This window comes from Chiloscyllium punctatum, chromosome 49, assembly GCF_047496795.1.
Source record: "Chiloscyllium punctatum isolate Juve2018m chromosome 49, sChiPun1.3, whole genome shotgun sequence".
NCBI classification, from domain to species: Eukaryota; Metazoa; Chordata; class Chondrichthyes; order Orectolobiformes; family Hemiscylliidae; genus Chiloscyllium; species Chiloscyllium punctatum.
In genome coordinates this window covers 25,231,477-25,253,639 of record NC_092787.1, presented here as the reverse complement: position 1 = coordinate 25,253,639, position 22,163 = coordinate 25,231,477, and the positions used below count along the sequence as shown (strand labels likewise).

General features: G+C 47.5%; 1 protein-coding gene across 3 annotated transcripts; it reads right to left on the bottom strand.

Moving 5' to 3' along the window:
• Window positions 1-647: 647 nt before the first annotated feature.
• dpm2 (dolichyl-phosphate mannosyltransferase subunit 2, regulatory) lies at window positions 648-15,924 on the bottom strand. 3 transcript variants are annotated; one of them, XM_072565926.1, is made up of 4 exons: window positions 15,865-15,924; window positions 9,991-10,080; window positions 5,967-6,069; window positions 648-1,073 (listed from the first exon to the last, which is right to left on the bottom strand). In XM_072565926.1, the coding sequence occupies exons 1-4, from the start codon at window positions 15,865-15,867 to the stop codon at window positions 1,015-1,017; spliced, it is 255 nt and encodes an 84-aa protein (XP_072422027.1). In that variant the 5' UTR covers window positions 15,868-15,924; the 3' UTR covers window positions 648-1,014. The 3 variants fall into 3 exon arrangements, with proteins under 3 accessions (XP_072422027.1, XP_072422025.1, XP_072422026.1); XM_072565924.1 differs by lacking the exon at window positions 15,865-15,924 and adding an exon at window positions 15,761-15,854; XM_072565925.1 differs by lacking the exon at window positions 15,865-15,924 and adding an exon at window positions 13,114-13,146.
• Window positions 15,925-22,163: the final 6,239 nt, after the last annotated feature.

The window sequence follows — 22,163 nt, the reverse complement described above, 5'->3', positions numbered from 1 at the left end:
TTCCAAAAAAAAAACGAAAAAAGAAAAACAGCTCACTGTTGCATTAAACAAACCTCCAGGGAAAAAAGATGCTGGATTTAAACAAAAGCTCAAGGGAGCCTGTATGGCCTCCCAGATTCTTTATAACCAGAATATTTATAATGTTGAGAGAACAGGACCCTTCCAATAGCACACAAAACAATTATAACTTTGTCAGGCAGCATGCAGCTCTGTAAGTGAGCAATTGAAGGTACTCGCTCTCATTCTGAGGTTTAGGGTGCAATTTGTAGTTTGCCATTTAATGCAGCAGTTACTGAATGAATGTACTGGTACATTCCATTCATTCAGTACCTACGTTGTGTGATAACTGCAACAGGATTCTCGCCAAATGCATTCCTGAAGACAGGAGAAGCTGCTGTGTTTTCATTGTACTGCAGACAAAACCACAGTGAAGCTTCAACAACTGAGTTTAGCTGTATGTTTTAAACAATAACATCATTATAAAATGTGAAACATGGTCTTTGGAATTGGTGAATGTAGTTTTTGTGCTCAGCTCGTCCCCAGTGCTTTCTCAAGCTCCACGGTATTTCAGGAACTCAACTCTGCTTGATAAGAGGAGCTATTTCGGGCAGCCTCTCCAATGTACAACAATTACGCAATTCTATAAATAGGTATAATTCACGAGTCCTAATTTTATCCAAGTATTACACAAATAAAACTGATTTTTTTTTGTGTACACATGAGTTTCTGTCCAACTAAGCATGATGTTCAAACTGAACACCGGAATTACAGACATACTGACACAAGAGGGCACTGTGCCCAAGTCTGGTGTCAGCTGAATCCCATCGCAGACTGGAACACAACATTGATGGAATACAGGAGCCAGTCAATAAACAACAGTAAGATGGCATCTTAAAGCAGAAAGGTTGGTTAATCCGCTGTCTGTAGTTAAATCCTCTGCTTAATCCGTTTTCTGACCTGGACGAGCTGACATTGGGATGATCTGTTTTTTTAAAAAAAATCTTTGAAATCCGTCTAATCCGTTTTCTTTGCAGGTTTCCTGCTTTTCCACATAACAACAGCAATGAACGTTCCTGGAAGAAGAGGATACAGTAAGCACAGGTCCACTTTTGCACAGAATTTACATCACAGAAATGGGCCCATCAGACCAATTTCAGTACAGACCTCCTCCTACACTCACCCATCAACAACACAGCCTTCGACTCCTTCCTCCCAGTCTATCCAGATTCCTGTTAAATATATTAATTGTAACTTCTCCTTGTGATTCCACATTCTTACCTCCCCCTGGGTAAAGTTTGTCTTGGATTCTTCACTTGAAATATTGGTGGACACCTTTTCTTAAAAAAAGAATTCACAGGATGAGGGCATTGCTGGCTAGGCTGCCCATCCCCAATTGCCCAGAGGGCGGTTAAGAGTCAATCACATTGCTGTGGGTCTGGAATTACTTGTAGGCCAGACCAGGTAAGGATGGTAATTTTCTTCCCTAAAGGACATTATAATCTGAAAATTATGGGCTCTAGTCTAGTCACCATTACAAATGGAAATCATAGAATCTCAACAATATGGAAGCAGGCCATTCAGCCCATACTGACCATCCAAACAACATCCCACCCAGACACACCCCATCCCTGTATCCCTACATTTCCCATGGCCAATCCACCTAGCCTGCACATCCCTAGACACTATGGCAATTTAGCATGGCCAATCCACCTAACCTACACATCTTTGGAGTGTGGGAGGAAACCGGAGCACCCGGAGGAAACCCTAGCAGACATGGGAGGAGGTGCAAACTCCCACGTGGACAGTTGCCAAAGTCCCTGTCGTTGTGAGGCAGCAGTGTTAACCATTGAGTCCACATCCATCCCACCAAATGCTTCACAATTTTAAAGTGCTCTATAGCATACCCTCAGGCTTTACTGTTCTCATGTAAAATGAAATCCAGTCTGTTTCTAACAAATTCTAATCTCTCATTTCCCTAACAAATTGTGACTATACTTTATTTCTTTAGGCATTGCTCAGTTTCCTACTGGCTACAAATACCACCTTCTCCAATAGCAAGTGACTCAAATGCTACATTCACAGGCTAAAAACAGACATTGCAAGAACTTTGATTTGTTCTGTATCTTTCATATCCTCAGGGTGTCCAATAGCACATCAGTCTCAGGGAAATATTTTTCAAGTTTTAGTCATTGTAGTTAAGGCAGCATTTAGACACAGTAACAGCCCACAGACTGCAGCGTGACACACGCAATGTTTTTGTGATCTTCGACAAGGCAGAAACATTGACCAGGACATGAGAGTCAACTCCCCTGCACTGCTCTGAATAGTGCAACGAGATCTTTCACATCCAGCCGAGGGGGCAGATGGAAAATTAGATTAATGTCTGAAAGATGGAACTCTCTCGATGCTGGGCTGTATGTTTATTTTGGCAGCGATGTTAGGAATGAATCACAAGTTCTTAAAGAAAGTGAATTTGAAAACATCTCAAAGCAGAGTCTCAGAGCATCATAAGACATTGGAGGAGTGTACAAGGAGGCCATTCAGCCCATTACATCTGCACTGTCATTCTATGAGATTATATTGATTTGATAACCCTCAAATCCACTTCCCCGCCTTTTCCCCACATTCCTTATTGATTAAAAATCAGTCTCTCTCAGCCTGGAATGTACTTCATGACCCAGCCTTTATAGTAAAGAATTCCACAGACTCTTAAAGATTTTATCCCCATCTGTATTAAAATGGGTGACACCTACAATTCAGATTCTACCCTCTGCTCCTAGACTCGCTCAAGGGAAAACAATTTCTTTGCATCAATCCTGTCAAGGTGCTGATGTTATATATTGTTATGTTTTAATAAAATCACCCCTCAGTCTCCTAAATTCCAGCAAGCCCAAGCCCAAGCTACTCCACTTCTCAAAATCCCTCGATGCCTGGGGTCAGTTTAGTGAATCTTCTCTGAAACGTCTCCAAAGCCAGTGTATTTTTCATTAAATAAGGGGATCGTATTCCACCTGTGGTGTCACTAGTGCCTTGTAGAGTTCCAGCAGATTTCCCTAATTGTCTTAATCCACTCTTTTAGAATAAAGGTCGACGATTCATTTGTCTTCCCTATTACCCGTTGTACCTGGATGTTTAGGATTAAAGCACAGGGACTCAGACTGGACATTGGCTAACGTGGTGCCACTGTTTAAGAAGGGTGGTAAGGACAAGCCAGGGAACTATAGACCGGTGAGCCTGACCTCGGTGGTGGGCAGGTTGTTGGAGGGAATCCCGAGGGACAGGATGTACATGTATTTGGAAAGGCAAGGACTAACTAGGGATAGTCAACACCGCTTTGTGTGTGGGAAATCATGTCTCACAAACTTGATTGAGTTTTTTTGAAGAAGTAACAAAGATTTTTGAAGAAGTAACAAAGAGGATTGATGAGGGCAGAGTAGTAGATGTGATCCATATGGACTTCAGTAAGGCGTTCGACAAGGTTCCCCGTAGAAGACTGATTAGCAAGGTTAGATCTCATGGAATACAGGAAGAACTAGCCATTTGGATACAGAATTGGTTCAAAGGTAGAAGACAGAGGGTGGTGGTGGAGGGTTGCTTTTCATGACTGGAGGTCTGTGACCAGTGGAGTGCCACAAGGATTGGTGCTGTGTCCTCTACTTTTTGTCATTTACATAAATGATTGGGATGCGAGCATAAGAGGTACAGTTAGTAAGTTTGCAGATGACAGCAAAATTGGAGGTGTAGTGGACAGCAAAGAAGGTTACCTCAGATTACAACAGGATCTTGATCAGATAGGCCAATGGGCTGAGAAGTGGCAGATGAAGTTTAATTCAGATAAATGTGAGGTGTTGCATTTTGGGAAAGCAAATCTTAGCAGGACTTATACACTTAATGGTAAGGTCCTAGGGAGTGTTACTGAACAAAGAGACCTTGGAGTGCAGGTTCATAGCTCCTTGAAAGTGGAGTTGCAGTAGATAGGATAGTGAAGGCGGTGTTTGGTATGCTTTCCTTTATTGGTCAGGATATTGAGTACAGGAATTGGGAGGCAATGTTGTGGCTGTACAGGACATTGGTTAGGCCACTGTTGGAATATTGTGGGCGATTCTGATCTCCTTCCTATCGGAAGGATGTCAGAAAACCTGAAAGGGTTCAGAAAAGATTTACAAGGATGTTGCCAGGGTTGGAAGATTTGAGCTTTAGGGAGAGGTCGAACAGGCTGGAGCTGTTTTCCCTGGAACATCAGAGGCTGAGGGCTAACGTTATAGAGGTTCATAAAATCATGAGGGATAGGATAAATAGAGTCTTTTTTCTGGGGTGGGGGGAGTCCAGAACTAGAGGACATAGGTTTAGGAGGAGAGGAAAGTTTGGAAGGGATCTAGGGGGCAACTTTTTCACAGAGGGTGGTGCGTGTGTGGAACAGGCTGCCAGAGGAAGTGGTGGAGGTTGGTACTCCCAATATCTAAAAAGGCAAGTGGATGGGTATATGAATAGGAAGGGTTTGGAGGGATATGGGGCAGGTGCTGTTGGGTGGGACTGGATTGGGTTGGGATATCTGTTTGGCATGGACAAGTTGGAACAAAGGGTCTGTTTCCGTGCTGTACATCTGTGACCCTGTGTTGCAGCGTTCGGCCATGGCTCTCCATTTAAATAATACTCGGTTCTCCAACTCTTCCTGCCAAAGTGCAACATCTCACATTTTCCTACATGACATTTTTTTGCCCACTCAATGTCTACAGCCATCTTCAGGCTCAGTACATCATCCTCACTACATGCCTTCGCATCTACCCTTGTGTTATCTGCAAACTTAGCTATAATGTATGCACTTCCCTCAGAGTGATAGATATTGTAAATAATTATGGCCCCAGCACTGAACCCTTTGTCTATTCAGTCGTTACTGATTGCCATCTGAAAATGCCTCCTTTATCCCAATGCCCTGTCTTTTACTATTTAGCCAAACCTTTACCCATAGATTATCATCTTACTAATTAGCCTTCTGCGCAATACTTTATCAGAAGGCTGTTGAAAAGCTCAATATCTTTGATTGACTGGTGCCTCAGTATTTATTCTGCTTGTTATCTCCTCAAAAGAATTCTTATGAAATTGTCAGGCATGATTGCCCCTTTGAGGAGCCAATGCCAATTATTGCTAAACTAAAAGAGCTACGAAGTTTTAAAAGCCAAAAAGAAACCAAAATAAAAAGAGAGAAAATAAATGGAGGTCAAACAAGACAGCAGGATTAAAGTGAACATCAAGAGCTTCTTTAAAAATATAAAAAGGGACAGGGAAGCCAAAATTCAGATAGGTCCTTTAGAGCATGAGGCTGGGGAAATAATAATGAGGAATAGGAAATGGCAAAGGAATTAAATAAAGTATTTGCATTAATCTTGGCGGTAAGGATGTTAATTGCTTTCCAAAAATACAAAGTAATCAAGGGACAAAAGGGGCAGAGGGAATTAATGTAATAACAAATCACTAGAGAAAACATACTGGGAAGTGAATGGATTAAAGGCTAGTAAATCCACTGAATGTGAAGGCTTGCATCCCAGAATGTTTAAGGAGTTGGATGCAGAGATAGTGGATGCACTGTAGTAACATTACTGGAACCTTTTGACTCTGAAAAAGTCCCAGAGGATCGGAAAGTTGTCAATGTATTATTCTTGTTCAAAAAGGAAATGGACAACAATAGGCCATTTCGCTTGACATCTGACATTGGGGAAAACGTTAGAGAATATTATAAGAGAATAACAACAGCACAGCATTTAAAACGTGTAGTATAATCAAGTAGGGTCTTCTGGCTCAGAGGTGGGGACACTTCCACTACAGTCCTGTTTTGTAGTGAACTTTAGTTTCCTCCTCCTCCTACAGGAACCAAAGGGGTCAGCAGTAGTTTCTGGCTGACAAAGCACAGAGTCTTTTGGTGAAACACTTACTGAGCAACAGAAAGAGAAGCCAGGGTACTCACTTACCTACTAATAAAACCAGGAGAAGACCAGCAACTGCAGGCAGGATCACAGCATACTCACGCGGCAGGAAATAACTGTGAAGGATATGGCTACTGTCCACAAATGGCTGCAACATAAGAATTGTTTTGATCATTGGATTTATCCACAATTTTTCAAGAAGGACAGAGTGAAAAGCGTCTTTATTCCAGGGGTAGGCTGCAAGATTGGACAGTAAACTTAAATGTTCGCAGATTGGAGCTTTTAAGCAGTGAATGACATTTGGACTGTTCAATGGTGATTATTGTACATGTAAATAGCCAGATTGCTACCTCACAGGCTGAAAAGGAGATTAAAAAACGGAATCTCACTGCAGATTGGGTGGCACGGTTGCTCAGTGGTTAGCACTACTGTCTCTCAGTGCCAGGGACCTGGGGTTCGATTCCAGCCTCGGGCAACTGTCTGTGTGGAGTTTGCACATTCTCCCCGTGTCTGTGTGGGTTTCCTCCGGGTGCTCCAGTTTCCTCCCACAGTCTAAGGGTGCGCAGGTTAGGTGAATTGGCCTGGCTAAATTGTCCACAGTGTTCAGGGATGTATAGATTAGGTGCATTAGTCAGGGGAAACGTAGGGTAATGGGTCTGGGTGGGATACCCTTTGAAAGGGCAGTGTGAACCTGTTGGGCCTAAGGGCCTGTTTCTATACTGTGGGAATTCTAATTCAAAGTGACTGCCACATGCTTGGTCTCCACAGTCATTTTTGCTCTTGTTGAGTGTTCAGAGCCTCTCCATGATTCCATGCATGTTGACCAGCGACGGTACGCTGATTGTGGCATTGACTTCGGATTCCAGAAATCACTGCCACACATGGACCTCAGAGGTCCACACAACTGGAAAGAAAACTAGAGATAATGCTGGTGGCAATCCCTCAGAGCAAGGATGACATTTAATCACGGCAGGAACATGCACTTAGGAGTATTTAGGACAGGGAGGCAACTGCAGTGCAGCTCCTGGGCCAATCAGGAAGCTAAAGTCGTCTATGTATGGAAATATAGGAGATGGATGAAGTACTAAACATATAGTTAAGTCAGTATTTACTCTGGAAACGGTTACAGAAGCTGGAGAACTTGGGGAAGTAAATAGTGATATCTTGAAAAGTATTCATATTACAGAAAAGGAAAAGCTGGATGTCTTAAAATGCATAAAAGTGGCTAAATGTCAGGTCCTGATCAAGCATATCCAGAACTTTATGAGAAGCTAGGGAAGAGATTGCTGGACCCTTTGCTGAGATGTTTGTATCATCGATGGCCACAGGTGAGGTGCCAGAAGACCGGAAGGTGGCAAATGTGGTACAATTATTTAAGAGGGACAGTAAGAAAAAAGCCAGGAAACCATAGCCTGATATCAGTGCTAGGTTTGTTGTTGGAGGGACTCCCGAGGGACAGGATTTACATGTATTTGGAAAGGCAAGGATCGATTAGGGGTAGTCAACATTGCTTTGTGCGTGGGAAATCATGTCTCACTAATTGATCGAGATTTCTGAAGAACTGACAAAGAAGATTGATGAAGGCAGAGTGGTAGAAGTTGTCTATATGAACTTCAGGGAGGAGAAAGTGAGGACTGCAGATGCTGGAGATCAGAGTTGAAGAGTGTGAAACCGGAAAAGAACAGTTGGTCAGGCAACATCTGAGGAGCAGGAAAGTCGATGTTTTTTGCATAAGCCCTACATCAGGAATGAGGATGAAGAAGGGGTTATGATGAAGAGTAAGATGATGATTCCTGATCAGGTGCTTATGCCCGAAATGTCGATTGTCCTGCTGCTCAGACACTGCCTGGCCTGCTGTGCTTTTCCAGCATCACACTCTTCGACTCTATAGGAACTTCAGTAAGGCATTCAACAAGGTTCCGCATGGTAGACTGGTTAGCAAGGTTATTTCACATGCAAACCAGAGGGCTAGCCAATTGGATACAAAATTAGCTTGAAGGTAGGAGACAGAGGGTAATGGTGGAGGTATTTCTTTCAGATTGGAGGCCTGTGACCAGTAGTGTGCTGCAAAAATCAGTGCTGGGTCCTCTACATTTTGTCATTTATATAAATGATTTGGATGTGAACACAGGAGATATGATTAGGAAGTTTGCAGATGACACCAAAATTGGTGGTGTAGTGGACAGTGAAAGAAAATTACCTCAGAATACAACGGGACCTCAATCAGATGGGCCAAGGAATGACAGAGAGTTTAATTTAGATAAACATGAAGTGTTGCGTTTTGGTAATCCAAATTGGGGCAGAACTTATACAGTTAATGGTCAGGCCTTGACAAGCGTTACCACACAGAGACCTGGGTGCAGGTGAGGAGTTCCTTGAAAGTGGAGTTGCAAGTAGATAAGGTGATGACGGTGGCATTTGGCACACTTACCTTATTGGTCAGTGTATTGAATACATTAGTTAGGATGTCACGTTGCGAATGTACAGGACATTGGTTAGGCAATTTTCAGAATACTGCATTCTATTATGGTCCCCCTGCTATAGGAAATATAGATCATAGAAAGGTATAGCACAGAACAGGCCCTTTTGCCCAGGATTAATCCTAATGTAAAATAAAATGACTAACATTTGCACCTCTCAATTCACTGCTATCCATGTGCCATTGTTGTTAAACTTGAATGAGTTCAGAAAATATTTACAAGGATGTTGCCCAGTTTGAAGAGTTGGTCTATAGGGAGAGGCTGAATACGCTGGGGTTTTTTCCCCTGGTGCATCAGAGGCTGAAGGGGTGACCTTTATAGAGGTTTATAAAATCATGAGGGGTATGGATAAGGTGAATAGCCAAGTTCTTTTTCCCAGGGTTGGGGAGCCCAAAAATAGAGGGGTATAGGTTTAAGGTGAGAAGGGAAAGCTTTAAGAAAGAACCTGAGGGGTAAAGTTTTCATACAGAGGGTGGTGCGTGTATAGAATGAGATGCCAGAGGAAGTGGAGGAGGCTGGTGCAATTACAGCATTTAAAAGGCATCTGGATTGGTACATGAAAATAGGGAGTGATATGGGCTAAATGTTAGCAAATGGGACTAGATCATAGAATCCTTACAATGTGGCAGCAGGCCATTCGGCCCATTGAGTCCACACCGATCCTCCAAAGAGCTTTCCATTCAGATCCACGTCCCCTACTCTATCCCTGGAATCTTGTATTTCCATAGGTAGTCTACGAAACCTACACATCCCTGGACACTACGAGCAATTTAGCATGGCAATCAACCTAACCAACACATCTTTGTACTGTGGGAGGAAACCGGAGCACCCGGAGGAAACCCACGCAGTTAAGGGGACAATGTCTGCATGCTTCTCCAAGGGTGAATCCAACCTGGGTTCCTGGTGCTGTGAAGTAGCAGTGCATCGTGCTGTCACAGTTTAGGATTTCTGATTGCATGGATAAATTGTTTCCATGTAGTGTAACTATGAATCCTGCTCTTACTGCCTTTGTTAGGTGCACCAGAATGTGATGATCTCAGTCGTGAGCTTCTGGCCTAGAGATCAAGACACTACCTACTGCACGATAAGACATCCTATTTGGAGGTCAGTATTGTAACATGTTTCATCATGTTTTCAGGCAGTGTCTTTCAGATCACAACAATTTACCTCATGCACATCAAACCGCCAGCTTTCCTGCCTATGGAAATCTGCAACTTCTGGAACTGGCCTACTTGCCAACAGCTTAATATTCAGACATTACTTTAACAGAAATGGTTAATATTAGATTATACAAATTATGTTGAAACGCTAGAGAACTGTGAGTGCTCAGTGGTCAAATACCTTCCATTCAGATATTGATAGAATTCTGGACACAAAGTGAATTGAAGAATATGGGGAGCAGGTGGGAAAGTGGAGTCGTACTCCAAGATTACTCAATCATATGGACTTGGATAGAGGGGTCACAAAGTAGGAAATTTAAACAATTCTGGAAATTAATCCAAACGCTTAGCATCTTCTTGTTTCATGGAATTGTTTAAACTATTATCTAAACCTATCTGATGCTGAATAATTTTACAATCAGCACTCACCAAGACAATGACCCAGATTGTGTAGTACGTGAAAACCACCAAGCTGAACCCTACCAGGCCCATTCCAACCACTTGGTCTGCTCCTGTTGCCTGGGAGAGAGAAAATGGGGAGATTAGATTCTCTACGGTGTGGAAACAGGCCCTTCGGCCCAACAAGTCCATACCGCCCCTCAAAAGAGAAACACACCCAAACCCATTGAATCTCAGGGAGTCCCTCTCCCACTGCAACTCCTAGGTCATTTCCTCTGCCCTGAAGCTCTTCAACCATGTTGTGAAACAATCTCGCTATGCTACTTTCTCCCCACCCTCCTGTAGCTTATCTCTCCACGCTTCAGGCTCTCTGCCTTTATTCCTGATGAAGGGCTTTTGCCTGAAACGTCAATTTCACTGTTCCTTGGATACTGCTGTGCTCTTCCAGCATCTGCAGTCATTGTTTTTACCTCTATATTTATCCCTGACTAATGCACCTAACACTATGGGCAATTTAGCATGGCCAATTCACCTGACCTGCACATCTTTGGATTGTGGGAGGAAACCAGAGCACCCGGAGGAAACCCCACGAACCCACGCAGACACAGGGATAAAGTGCAAACTCCACACAGACAGGTGGGAATCGAACCCAGGACCCTGGTGCTGTGAGGCAACAGTGCTAACCACTGAGCCACCGTGCCACCCTAAGGGATGTTAAGGGAGAAACATTGAAAAGCACATATTTTCATTGATGGCTGGTAAAATTCACACCAAATAACTGCCAGTCATTAACTAGCTCTAACAGGGAAGAACCTAACCACTGCCCCTTGATGCTCCCAGTTGAATTCCTCACAGTCAGTATCCTGGGTTTACCACTGATCAGAAGCCTACCTCAACTTGTGGTGAGCGACTCACCTCCTGACTCCACAAAGCTTGCTCACTCTTAAGACAAGTCAAAAACATCATGGAACTCTCCACTTAGATGGAAGGATGCAGCTCCAGCAACATCCAAATATCCTCCATCTCCAGACCATAGCAACACGATGGCTGGAGGAAGAGCGCCTCATCTTCCGTCTAGGAACCCTCCAACCACAAGGGATGAACTCCAATTTCTCCAGTTTCCTCATTTCCCCTCCCCCCCCACCTTGTCTCAGTCCCAACCCTCGAACTCAGCACCGCCTTCCTAACCTGCAATCTTCTTCCTGACCTCTCCGCCCCCACCCCCACTCCAGCCTATCACCCTCACCTTGACCTCCTTCCACCTATCGCATTTCCAACACCCCTCCCCCAAATCCCTCCTCCCTACCTTTTATCTTAGTCTGCTGGACACACTTTACTCATTCTTGAAGAAGGGCTCATGCCCGAAATGTCAATACTCCTGCTCCTTGGATGCTGCCTGACCTGCTGCGCTTTTCCAGCAACATATTTTCAGCTCTGATCTCCAGCATCTGCAGTCCTCACTTTCTCCATCTCAATACTATCCCAAGGCAAAATAGACTGCTTGACTGGCACACAAACCACTACCTTCAACATTCACTTCCTCCACCTCGATGTACAGGGTAATGGCACCTTCAAGATGCATTGCAGCAACTCACCAAGGCTCCTTCAACAGCACCTTCCAAATACACAATCTATACCTCGAGAAAGACAAGGGCAGCAGACACACAGATACCAATACCTGCAACATCCCATGTGAAGCACGCACCATCCTGACTAGGAACTATGCCATTGTTCCTTCAGTGTTATTACATCAATATCCTGAAATTCTTTCCATAGCCTCACTGTGGGTGTACCTTCTCCTCACGAACTACATTGGGTCAAGACAGCTACTGAACTCCAGAGCAATGAGGGATTGGCTACAAGTGCCGGATCAGCCAGCAACACTTGCATCCCAAGAGTGGGTGAATAAACTAAAAGCTTCAGTGTATTGAATTATAGCTAAACTTCAGATTGTTAGATGTGTACCATAAAACCCCCATGAGTTCCACCGAGCTCCTTTAGTAAAAACCCAATTCATATAGCACCAGGAACATCCATAAGTATCCAAGGGTTCTTCACACAAGTCACAAAAGGAAATATTAAGAAAACTAAAAGGAGGAGGAGGAGTTCAATTAACATTTAATGAACATCTTAAAAAGAGGTTTGGGGAAGGAATTCCAAAGCTCAGCCTGAAGGCAGGGTCACCAATGGCACAGCAGTTAAAATAGCAGGACTAAATGATCAAAAAGAATTGCAAGAGCGTGCATACAGAAAATATTGGGCAGAGATCATCAATAACTGGAAAGTTTGTTCACTCGAGAGAAACTTTATTAAATAGGAATGTAGATGCAGAAGCCTGATGCTGCATGATCAGTCTAGACCACGGCTGATCATCTACATCTATATCACTTTCCTGTGCTATCTCTAGACCCCTTGATTAGATTAGATTAGATTAGATTACTTACAGTGTGGAAACAGGCCCTTCGGCCCAACAAGTCCACACCGCCCCGCCGAAGCGCAACCCACCCATACCCCTACATCTACCCCTTACCTAACACTACGGGCAATTTTAGCATGGCCAATTCACCTGACCTCCACATCTTTGGACTGTGGGAGGAAACCGGAGCACCCGGAGGAAACCCACGCAGACACGGGGAGAATGTGCAAACTCCACACAGTCAGTCACCTGAGGCGGGAATTGAACCCAGGTCTCTGGCGCTGTGAGGCAGCAATGCTAACCACTGTGCCACCGTGCCGCCCACATGATGTCATTGCTAACTGTAAATCTATTGACCTCTCATGAACTCACTTACTGACTGAGCTTCCACAGCCCTCTGGAGGAAAAAGTTACAAAAATTCACTATCCTCAGGTCAAGAAATTCCTCATCATCTCTGTCTTAAATGGCCTGCCTCCCCTCTCACGTTGGAATAAATCTACTTCAGAGGAATATGTGCAGAATAGTTAAATGCTTGCTATAACAAGCAAGTTGGAAAGTTAACAGAATGCTGTTCTTTATTGTAAGGGGGATTGAATACAGAAGTAGGGAGGCTTTGCTTCAATTAAACAGGGCACTGGCCAAACTACACCTGGCATACTATGCACATAAAAGGTCTCCTTAATGAGGAGAAGGAAAACATCTTGAAATAGTTCAAAGAATGTACAACAGACAACACCTGGGAATGATTGGTCATCTTATGAGATGTTTGACAGGCTTTTCTGCAGTTTTGAAGAACAAGAGACAATGTGATTGAAATATTAGACTCTGAAAGGTGGGTGTGGAAATGGTACCTCGATGTAGAATCGAGAAACAGAAGTCACTTTAAAAATAAGGGGCACCCTTTAGGGCAGATCGGCCAATTGTCTAACAATGGCAATGAATCTTAGGAAGATATCCTTAAACCCTGTGACAGTGCGGCGCTCCCTCAGCACTGACCCACCGACAGTGCGGCGCTCCCTCAGCACTGACCCACCGACAGTGCGGCGCTCCCTCAGCACTGACCCACCGACAGTGCGGCGCTCCCTCAGCACTGACCCACCGACAGTGCGGCGCTCCCTCAGCACTGACCCACCGACAGTGCGGCGCTCCCTCAGCACTGACCCACCGACAGTGCGGCGCTCCCTCAGCACTGACCCACCGACAGTGCGGCGCTCCCTCAGCACTGACCCACCGACAGTGCGGCGCTCCCTCAGCACTGACCCACCGACAGTGCGGCGCTCCCTCAGCACTGACCCACCGACAGTGCGGCGCTCCCTCAGCACTGACCCACCGACAGTGCGGCGCTCCCTCAGCACTGACCCACCGACAGTGCGGCGCTCCCTCAGCACTGACCCACCGACAGTGCGGCGCTCCCTCAGCACTGACCCACCGACAGTGCGGCGCTCCCTCAGCACTGACCCACCGACAGTGCGGCGCTCCCTCAGCACTGACCCACCGACAGTGCGGCGCTCCCTCAGCGCTGACCCTCCGACAGTGCGGCGCTCCCTCAGCGCTGACCCTCCGACAGTGCGGCGCTCCCTCAGCGCTGACCCTCCGACAGTGCGGCGCTCCCTCAGCGCTGACCCTCCGACAGTGCGGCGCTCCCTCAGCGCTGACCCTCCGACAGTGCGGCGCTCCCTCAGCGCTGACCCTCCGACAGTGCGGCGCTCCCTCAGCGCTGACCCTCCGACAGTGCGGCGCTCCCTCAGCGCTGACCCTCCGACAGTGCGGCACTCCCTCAGCCCTGACCCTCCGACAGTGCCCACTCCCTCAGCCCTGACCCTCCGACAGTGTGGCACTCCCTCAGCCCTGACCCTCCGACAGTGTGGCACTCCCTCAGCACTGACCCTCTGACAGTGCCCACTCCCTCAGCCCTGACCCTCTGACAGTGCCCACTCCCTCAGCCCTGACCCTCCGACAGTGCCCACTCCCTCAGCCCTGACCCTCCGACAGTGTGGCACTCGCTCAGCCCTGACCCTCCGACAGTGCCCACTCCCTCAGCCGTGACCCTCCGACAGTGTGGCACTCCCTCAGCACTGACCCTCTGACAGTGCCCACTCCCTCAGCCCTGACCCTCTGACAGTGCCCACTCCCCCAGGCCTGACCCTCCGACAGTGTGGCACTCCCTCAGCCCTGACCCTCCGACAGTGCCCACTCCCTCAGCCCTGACCCTCCGTCAGTGTGGCACTCCCTCAGCACTGACCCTCTGACAGTGCCCACTCCCTCAGCCCTGACCCTCCGACAGTGCCCACTCCCTCAGCACTGACCCTCCGACAGTGCGGCACTCCCTCAGCCCTGACCCTCCGACAGTGTGGCACTCCCTCAGCCCTGACCCTCCGACAGTGCCCACTCCCTCAGCACTGACCCTCCGACAGTGCGGCACTCCCTCAGCGCTGACCCTCCGACAGTGCGGCACTCCCTCAGCACTCACCCTCCGACAGTGCGGCACTCCCTCAGCCCTGACCCTCCGACAGTGCCCACTCCCTCAGCCCTGACCCTCCGACAGTGCCCACTCCCTCAGCCCTGACCCTCCGACAGTGTGGCACTCCCTCAGCACTGACCCTCTGACAGTGCCGCACTCCCTCAGCCCTGACCCTCCGACAGTGCCCACTCCCTCAGCCCTGACCCTCCGTCAGTGTGGCACTCCCTCAGCACTGACCCTCTGACAGTGCCCACTCCCTCAGCCCTGACCCTCCGACAGTGCCCACTCCCTCAGCACTGACCCTCCGACAGTGCGGCACCCCCTCAGCACTGACCCTCCGACAGTGCCCACTCCCTCAGCACTGACCCTCCGACAGTGCCCCCTCCCTCAGCCCTGATCCTCCGACAGAGCGGCACTCCCTCAGCACTGACCCTCCGACAGTGCGGCACTCCCTCAGCCCTGACCCTCCGACAGTGCCCACTCCCTCAGCCCTGACCCTCCGACAGTGCCCACTCCCTCAGCCCTGACCCTCCGACAGAGCGGCACTCCCTCAGCCCTGACCCTCCGACAGTGCCCACTCCCTCAGCACTGACCCTCCGACAGTGCCCACTCCCTCAGCCCTGACCCTCCGACAGTGCGGCACTCCCTCAGCACTGACCCTCCGACAGTGCGGCACTCCCTCAGCACTGACCCTCCGACAGTGCGGCACTCCCTCAGCACTGACCCTCCGACAGTGCGGCACTCCCTCAGCACTGACCCTCCGACAGTGCGGCACTCCCTCAGCACTGACCCTCCGACAGTGCGGCACTCCCTCAGCACTGACCCTCCGACAGTGCGGCACTCCCTCAGCACTGACCCTCCGACAGTGCGGCACTCCCTCAGCGCTGACCCTCCGACAGTGCGGCACTCCCTCAGCACTGACCCTCCGACAGTGCGGCACTCCCTCAGCGCTGATCCTCCGACAGTGCGGCACTCCATCAGCACTGACTCTGTGATTGTGCATCATTTCCTCCCACCTTCACTCACCATTTCCAGTCGCTGCGGGCAACCTTCCACTTCCGGGGTCACGGGAGGGGGGGAATTCGTCCAATTGACCAATCAATGAGAGCAGCCCCGCCCCTAACGGACCATCTCCCGCCTCTTCCTCTTCCCCGCCCACACCTCAGCATTGTCCCTCTCTGATTGGTGTATATTGCTGCCAATCATCGCCACCCGTGCCGGAACGCGCATGCCCATATTTACGATGACGACACCTCCTTTTGCAGCGCCCCACATCGGCGCAATACGGTCATTACCTCAATACATCCTCAGTGCAAACCTCGTCCCAATCCATATTCCCCAACCAAACCCAATCCCCAATCTATATGCCCCAACCAAACCCAATTCCCAATCTATATTCCCCAACCAAACCCAATCCCCAACATATATTTCTCATCCCAAACCCAATTCCCATCCATATTCCCCAACCAAACCCAATCACCAATCTATATTCCCCATCCATATTCCCCAACCAAACCCAATCCTCAACAATATTCCCCAACCAAATCCATTCCCCAATCTATATTCCCCACCCCAAACCCGATCCCCATCCATATTCTCCTTCCCAAACCAATCCCTATCCATATTTCCCTTCCCAAACCCAATCCCCATCCATATTCCCCATCCCAAACTCAATCCCCATCGATACTTCCCTTCCCAAACCCAATCCCCATCGATATTCCCCATCCCAAACCCAATCCCCATTGATATTCCCCATCCCAAACCCAATCCCTCATCCATATTCCCCATCCAAAACCAAATCATCCATCCCAACCCCTCATCCTATCACCCCTCAGTACAAAATTTCATCCCTGCACCCATATTCCCCATCCCATACCTAATCCCGCATCCCAATCCCAACTCCCTATCCAACCCAATTCCCTATCCCATCATCCCCTTAGTCTAATAGATGATAGTACTAATGGTCTGCTCTCTTGTCTCTCTGGTGTTGTCCCTTTCTCGTTATAGAGGTGTACAGCACAGAAACAGACTCTTCGGTCCAAATCGTCCATGCTGATCAGATATCCTAACCTAATCAAGTCCCATTTGACAGCGCTTGGCCCCTATCCCTCCCCATTCATGTACCCATCCAGATTCCTTTTAAATGTTGCACTTGTACTTTTACAAATTCACTCAGAGGATGTGGGGTATTGCTGGCAAAGCCAGCGTCGGCTTGGTTAGCTGTTTCAGAGAGCAGCTAAAAGCCACCCACATTGCAGCGGGTCTGGAGTCATGTGTAGGCCAGACCGGGTAGGACGGGAGAAAGTGAGGACTGCAGATGTTGGTGATCAGAGTCACGAGTGTGGTGCTGGAAAAGCACAGCAGGTCTTCCGCCTTGAAACACTTCAACCCCAGGGCATTAATGTGGACTTCACCAGTTTCCTCATTTCCCCTCCCCACACCTTACCCCAGTTCCAACCTTCCAGCTCAGCACCGTCCTCATGACCTGTCCTACCTGCCAATCTCCCTTCCCACCTATCCGCTCCACCTTCCTCTCTGACCTATCACCTCCATCCCCACCCCCATTCACCTATTATACTCTTTGCTACCTTCTCCCCAGCTCCCCCCCCCCACCTCTCATTTATCTCTCCACTCTGCAGGCACCCTGCCTCCATTCCTGATGAAGGGCTTTTGCCCGAAACATCAACTTTCCTGCTCCTCGGATGCTGCCTGACCTGCTGTGTTTTTCCAGCACCATTCTGATCTAAATTCAGGTTTCCAGCATCTGCAGTCCTCACTTTTGCCCAAGCGATTCTCCTGCTCCTCGGATGCTGCTTGACCTGCTGTGCTTTTCCAGACTCGGTAAGATGGCAGATATCCTTCCTTAAAGTAACGCAGGTGGGTTTTTACGTTAACAAGTGATACTTTTTTCTAGCCACCTTTAGATTAGCTGTTAACTTCACGACTACTAATTTCACCAGAGTCCCTGGTGGGATTCAAACCTGTGAGCCAAGGCTAACAGTGAAGTGGGCAGTCCAGCGATGATATCGCTAAACCACTGCATCCTCTGACACCAGCCTTCTTCTCAAAAAGGACTCTGCTGTCCTTCCCTCATCTCCAACCTCCCATTCCTCTTCAAAGTTTTTGAACATGCTGCTACAGGAAGGAAATTATTAAGTTGAAGAGGGCTTAGCAAAGATTGACCAGAATGTTAACGGGATTGGAGTATTTGAATTATAAAAATAGGCTGGGACTTTTTTCATCGGAGAGTAAGAACTTGAGTATAGATGTTTATCACATTATAAGGGGTTTGGATAAGTTGAATAGCACAGGGGTTTTTTTTCCCTAAGGTAAGGGAGTTCAAAACAAGGGGCATATTTTTAAGGTGAGAGGATTGGTTCATGTGTGGAATGAACTGCCAGAGGAAGTGGTAGATGCGAGTTACAGCATTTAAAAGACATTTGGATAAGTACGTGGATGGGAAAGGTTTGGAGGGATATGAGCCAAACACTGGCAAATAGGACGAGGTTAGTTTGGGATTATTGTTAACGTAGACAGATTGGGCTGAAGGGTCTGTTTCCGTGCTGTATGACTCTATGACTCTACAATGTGCTATTGTCTCCTAAATTCTGGTCTAACTGTCCTTAACTCCAACCAGGCTTACATTCCTACTCCAGTTGCAAAACAGCTCATATCAAATGTCACAAATTACATCCTGTGACAAGGTTGAATTTTCCCTCTATGTTCCTCTCCACCTGTCCTTCCCCTTTGACCCCACCAACCACATCATTCTCCAGCTCTACAGCCTCCCTGTGCTGTCCTGTAGGGGGTGCTGCTCTTTTACCTCGTTCCATCTATCTCATTGTAGCCCCCCCCCCCCCATGGGCTCCTCTTGCTGCCCCTGTCCCACTGTTTCCAGTGTCCCCTCTTCCCCCACCAATGAGATGGAGATATTATTACACACCTCTGGAACACATGGGACTCGAACCCGGAACTCCTAGCTGAGAGGTACAAGGCAGGAAATGATCTACTGGTATTATTGCTGGACTGTTAGTCCAGAGACCCAGTATTGTTCTGGGACCCTGGGTTCAAATCCTGACTAAGATCTAATGATAACCATGAATCTGTTATTGGAAAAACCAATCTGGTTCAGTAATCCCCTTCAGGGAAGGAAACTGCCATCCTTACCTGGTCTGGCCTACACGTGATTCCAGACCCACAGCAATGTGGATGGCTCTTAATTGCCCTCTGGGCAATTAGGGACTGGCAATAAATAATGGCCCAACCAGAGACACTTACATCCTGCGAACAGATTACTACCACAAGAGTCCTTCCCACCAAGGATGTTCAGTTGGCTCTATCTCCTATACATGCTGCCCCTCACTAACACGATCTAAAAGCACTATGTTGGCTTTCACACACTTGAGCCCCTCCTGCTAAACCAGGGATCCAAAGAGCAGAAAGTTCCCGGCAATCACGTCCTGGAAAGGCAAAATCTGTTGGTGTTGTTAACCCCCCTCTCTCCAAACTCTGCTTCCCGACGACCTTTCCATCCCTCTCCCTGAGAACAAACCCGCCTATTACCGAAATAAAACAAAAGAAGTGCAGACACTGGAGATCTGAAACAAACAGAAACACAAACACTCCCTTCGGGTCACAGGACCTGGAATGTTAACTCTGTTTCTCTCCACACAGATGCTGCCAGACCTGCTGAGTTTCTCCAGCACTTCCTGTTCTTGTTTCTTTCTAATTGTTGTGCGCCAAGTCCTGAAATGAGCTTCTGACTGGTATGTTTCTGTGCCATCACAGAGACTGCCTGTTTTCACCTCTGTAACAGTGCCCAAATTTACCCTCACCTATTGAAACCCTCATTTGCATTTTAATCATCTCCAGACTGACTGTCTTTCAGTTAAATTCCCCATCACAATGCTGTACTCTCTGACCCAGTTGCTCCCCAGTTTATCTGTTTTTCATCCGTGTGTTAAATAGGGATAGAGAGAAGGCACAGGAATTATCGAGTCATGATAGTGCACAGAAGGCAAACATCTGTTCAGCAAGATAAGCTGCAGTGCTTGGGTAAACAACAACAACCCACACTTACTTAGCGCCTGTAAACATCTCTAGTTGCTTCACAGGTGGAAGCACATAAGGAAATATGTGAGTACAAAAGCAAAGAGGTGATGCTGAACTTTATTTAAGACCTTGTTAGATTGCAGCTGGAGTTGTATCATACAATCTCTACAGTAGCAAATAGCAGACTATTTGGCCCATCGGATCCATACTGACCCTCTGAAGAGCATCCTACCAAATCAAGCCCCCTGCTCTTTCCCTGTAACCCTGCATTTACCATAGCTAATGCACATAGCCTGCACAATGCAGCAATTAGCACAGCCATTCCACCCTAACCTGCACATCTTTGGACTGTGGAATGAACCCAGAGCAAACCCATGCAGACACAGGGAGAATGTGCAAATTCTACACAGTCACCTGAGGCTGGAATTGAACCCGGATGCCTGCCTCTCTGAGGCAGCATTGCTAACCACTGAGCCACCTGAAAGCACTGTGTGTACAGGTGTGGGCAGTACATTATAGGAAAGATGTGAATGCATGGGAGAGTGTGCAGAAGTAATTTATATGAATGGTCCCAGGAGATGAGAAACTTCAATGATGAGGATAGATTGAAGAAGCTGGGACTGTTCTCCCTGGAGAGAAAAAGGAAGACAGGAAACCTGGTGGAGGTTTCCAAAGACATGAGTGGGCTGGACAGAGGACATAGGGAGAAATGTTTTCCACTTGTAAAAGGAACAAGAACAAGAGGACGTAAATTGAAAGTGATCTGCAAACGAAACAAGGGTAATGTGAAAATATTTTTCACTCAGCGAGTAATTAGAGTGTGGACTAGGCCTTGAACTGTGGTGGAGGCAGGTTCAACTGGGGCAGTCAAGAGGGGCATTGGATGGTTATTTGGCTAACAATAAAGTTCCAGGTTATGGGGGAAAGGCAGGAGATGGATGCCAGGTCACGATGCTTGTTGACTGAGCAAGTGCAGGCCAAATAGCCTCCTACACCATAACAATTCAGAGATTCATCAACATGACCAAAAGCTTAATTGGTCACAGAGGCAGATGTTAAGGAGTGACTTGAAGGAGACAGAGGTTTAGAGTGGGAATTCCCGCTAACTAGCTGAAGGCACAGTCACCAGCGTTGGAACGATGAAAGTCCAGGGGGAATGCGGAATATATTGGAAATAGAGGGTGCGGAAATCTCCGAGGGATGTAAGACCATGCAACAGAGATGAGGGAAGGACGTGGAAACCAGGGAACGGTTTGAAAATAAGGATGAGAATTTAAAAATAAACAAAGAACTGTGGATGCTGGAAATCTGAAAACAGCAATCGCTGGAGAAACTCAGGTCTAGCAACATCTGTGGAGAGAGAGAGCAGAGTTAACATTTCCAATCCAATGAACATTCCTCAGAATTAGTAGTAACTAGGAAAAGGCTGGTATACCTGTCAAAGATAGCAGGTGGGGAAAGCACTGGGGCTAAAGGAGTAAGTGATAGGTGAAGCCCAGAGAGAGAGGGAAAGACAGATAGACAGACAGGAAGAAAGACAAGCCGCTATCAAGTCGCTAAAAATGGGTTTGCTGAAAGTAGCCCATGCTGTGACAAGCCTGGGCTGTGAGGTGGGTAACAGATGTGGAAGTTACTGTTTAGCCCTTAAAATCGTTGAACTTGATATTGAGTCCTGAAGGTTGCAGGGACCCCAAATGGAAAATGAGGTGCTGTTCTTCCGGCTTGCACTGAGCTTCACTAGAGCACTGCAGCCAGCAGCCGGTGACTCAGTGGTTAGCACTGCTGCCTCACAGCGCCAGGGACCCGGGTTCGATTCCAGCCTTGGGCGCCTGTCTGTGTGGAGTTTGCACATTCTCCCCATGTCTGCGTGGGTTTCCTCCAGGTGCTCTGGTTTCCACCACTGTCTGCAGATTAGGTGGATTGGCCATGGGAAATTGTCCATAGTGTCCAGGTTAAGTGCATTAGCCCTGGGAAATACAGGGTTGGGACTGTGTGGGATACTCTTTGGAGAGTCGGTGTGGATTTGTTGGGCCAAATGGCCGGTATCCATACTGTAGGTATCCTATGGAGACAGAGATATTGGCTAGGGAACACCCAAAGCCCCAGATACACCTTCCAGGTGAAGCAGCACTTTACCTGCACTTCTCACAATCTAGTCTACTGCATTTGTTTACCACAATGTGGTCTCCTCTACACCGGGGAGTCAAAGCACATACTGGGCGGCCACTTTGCAGAACACCAATGATCTGTGACGCTGAGCTTCCAGCTACCTG

Excerpts from the sequence above, each read along its gene's own strand:
- dpm2 (XM_072565924.1), bottom strand. The coding sequence starts at position 15,844 with ATGATGCACAATCACAGAGTCAGTGCTGATGGAGTGCCGCACTGTCGG. Across the intron at positions 6,070-9,990 it reads CAATCTGGGTCATTGTCTTG|CCATTTGTGGACAGTAGCCA; the intron begins GTGAGTGCTGAT and ends CTTATGTTGCAG. Across the intron at positions 1,074-5,966 it reads TCTCCTGGTTTTATTAGTAG|GAACGTTCATTGCTGTTGTT; the intron begins GTAAGTGAGTAC and ends CTCTTCTTCCAG.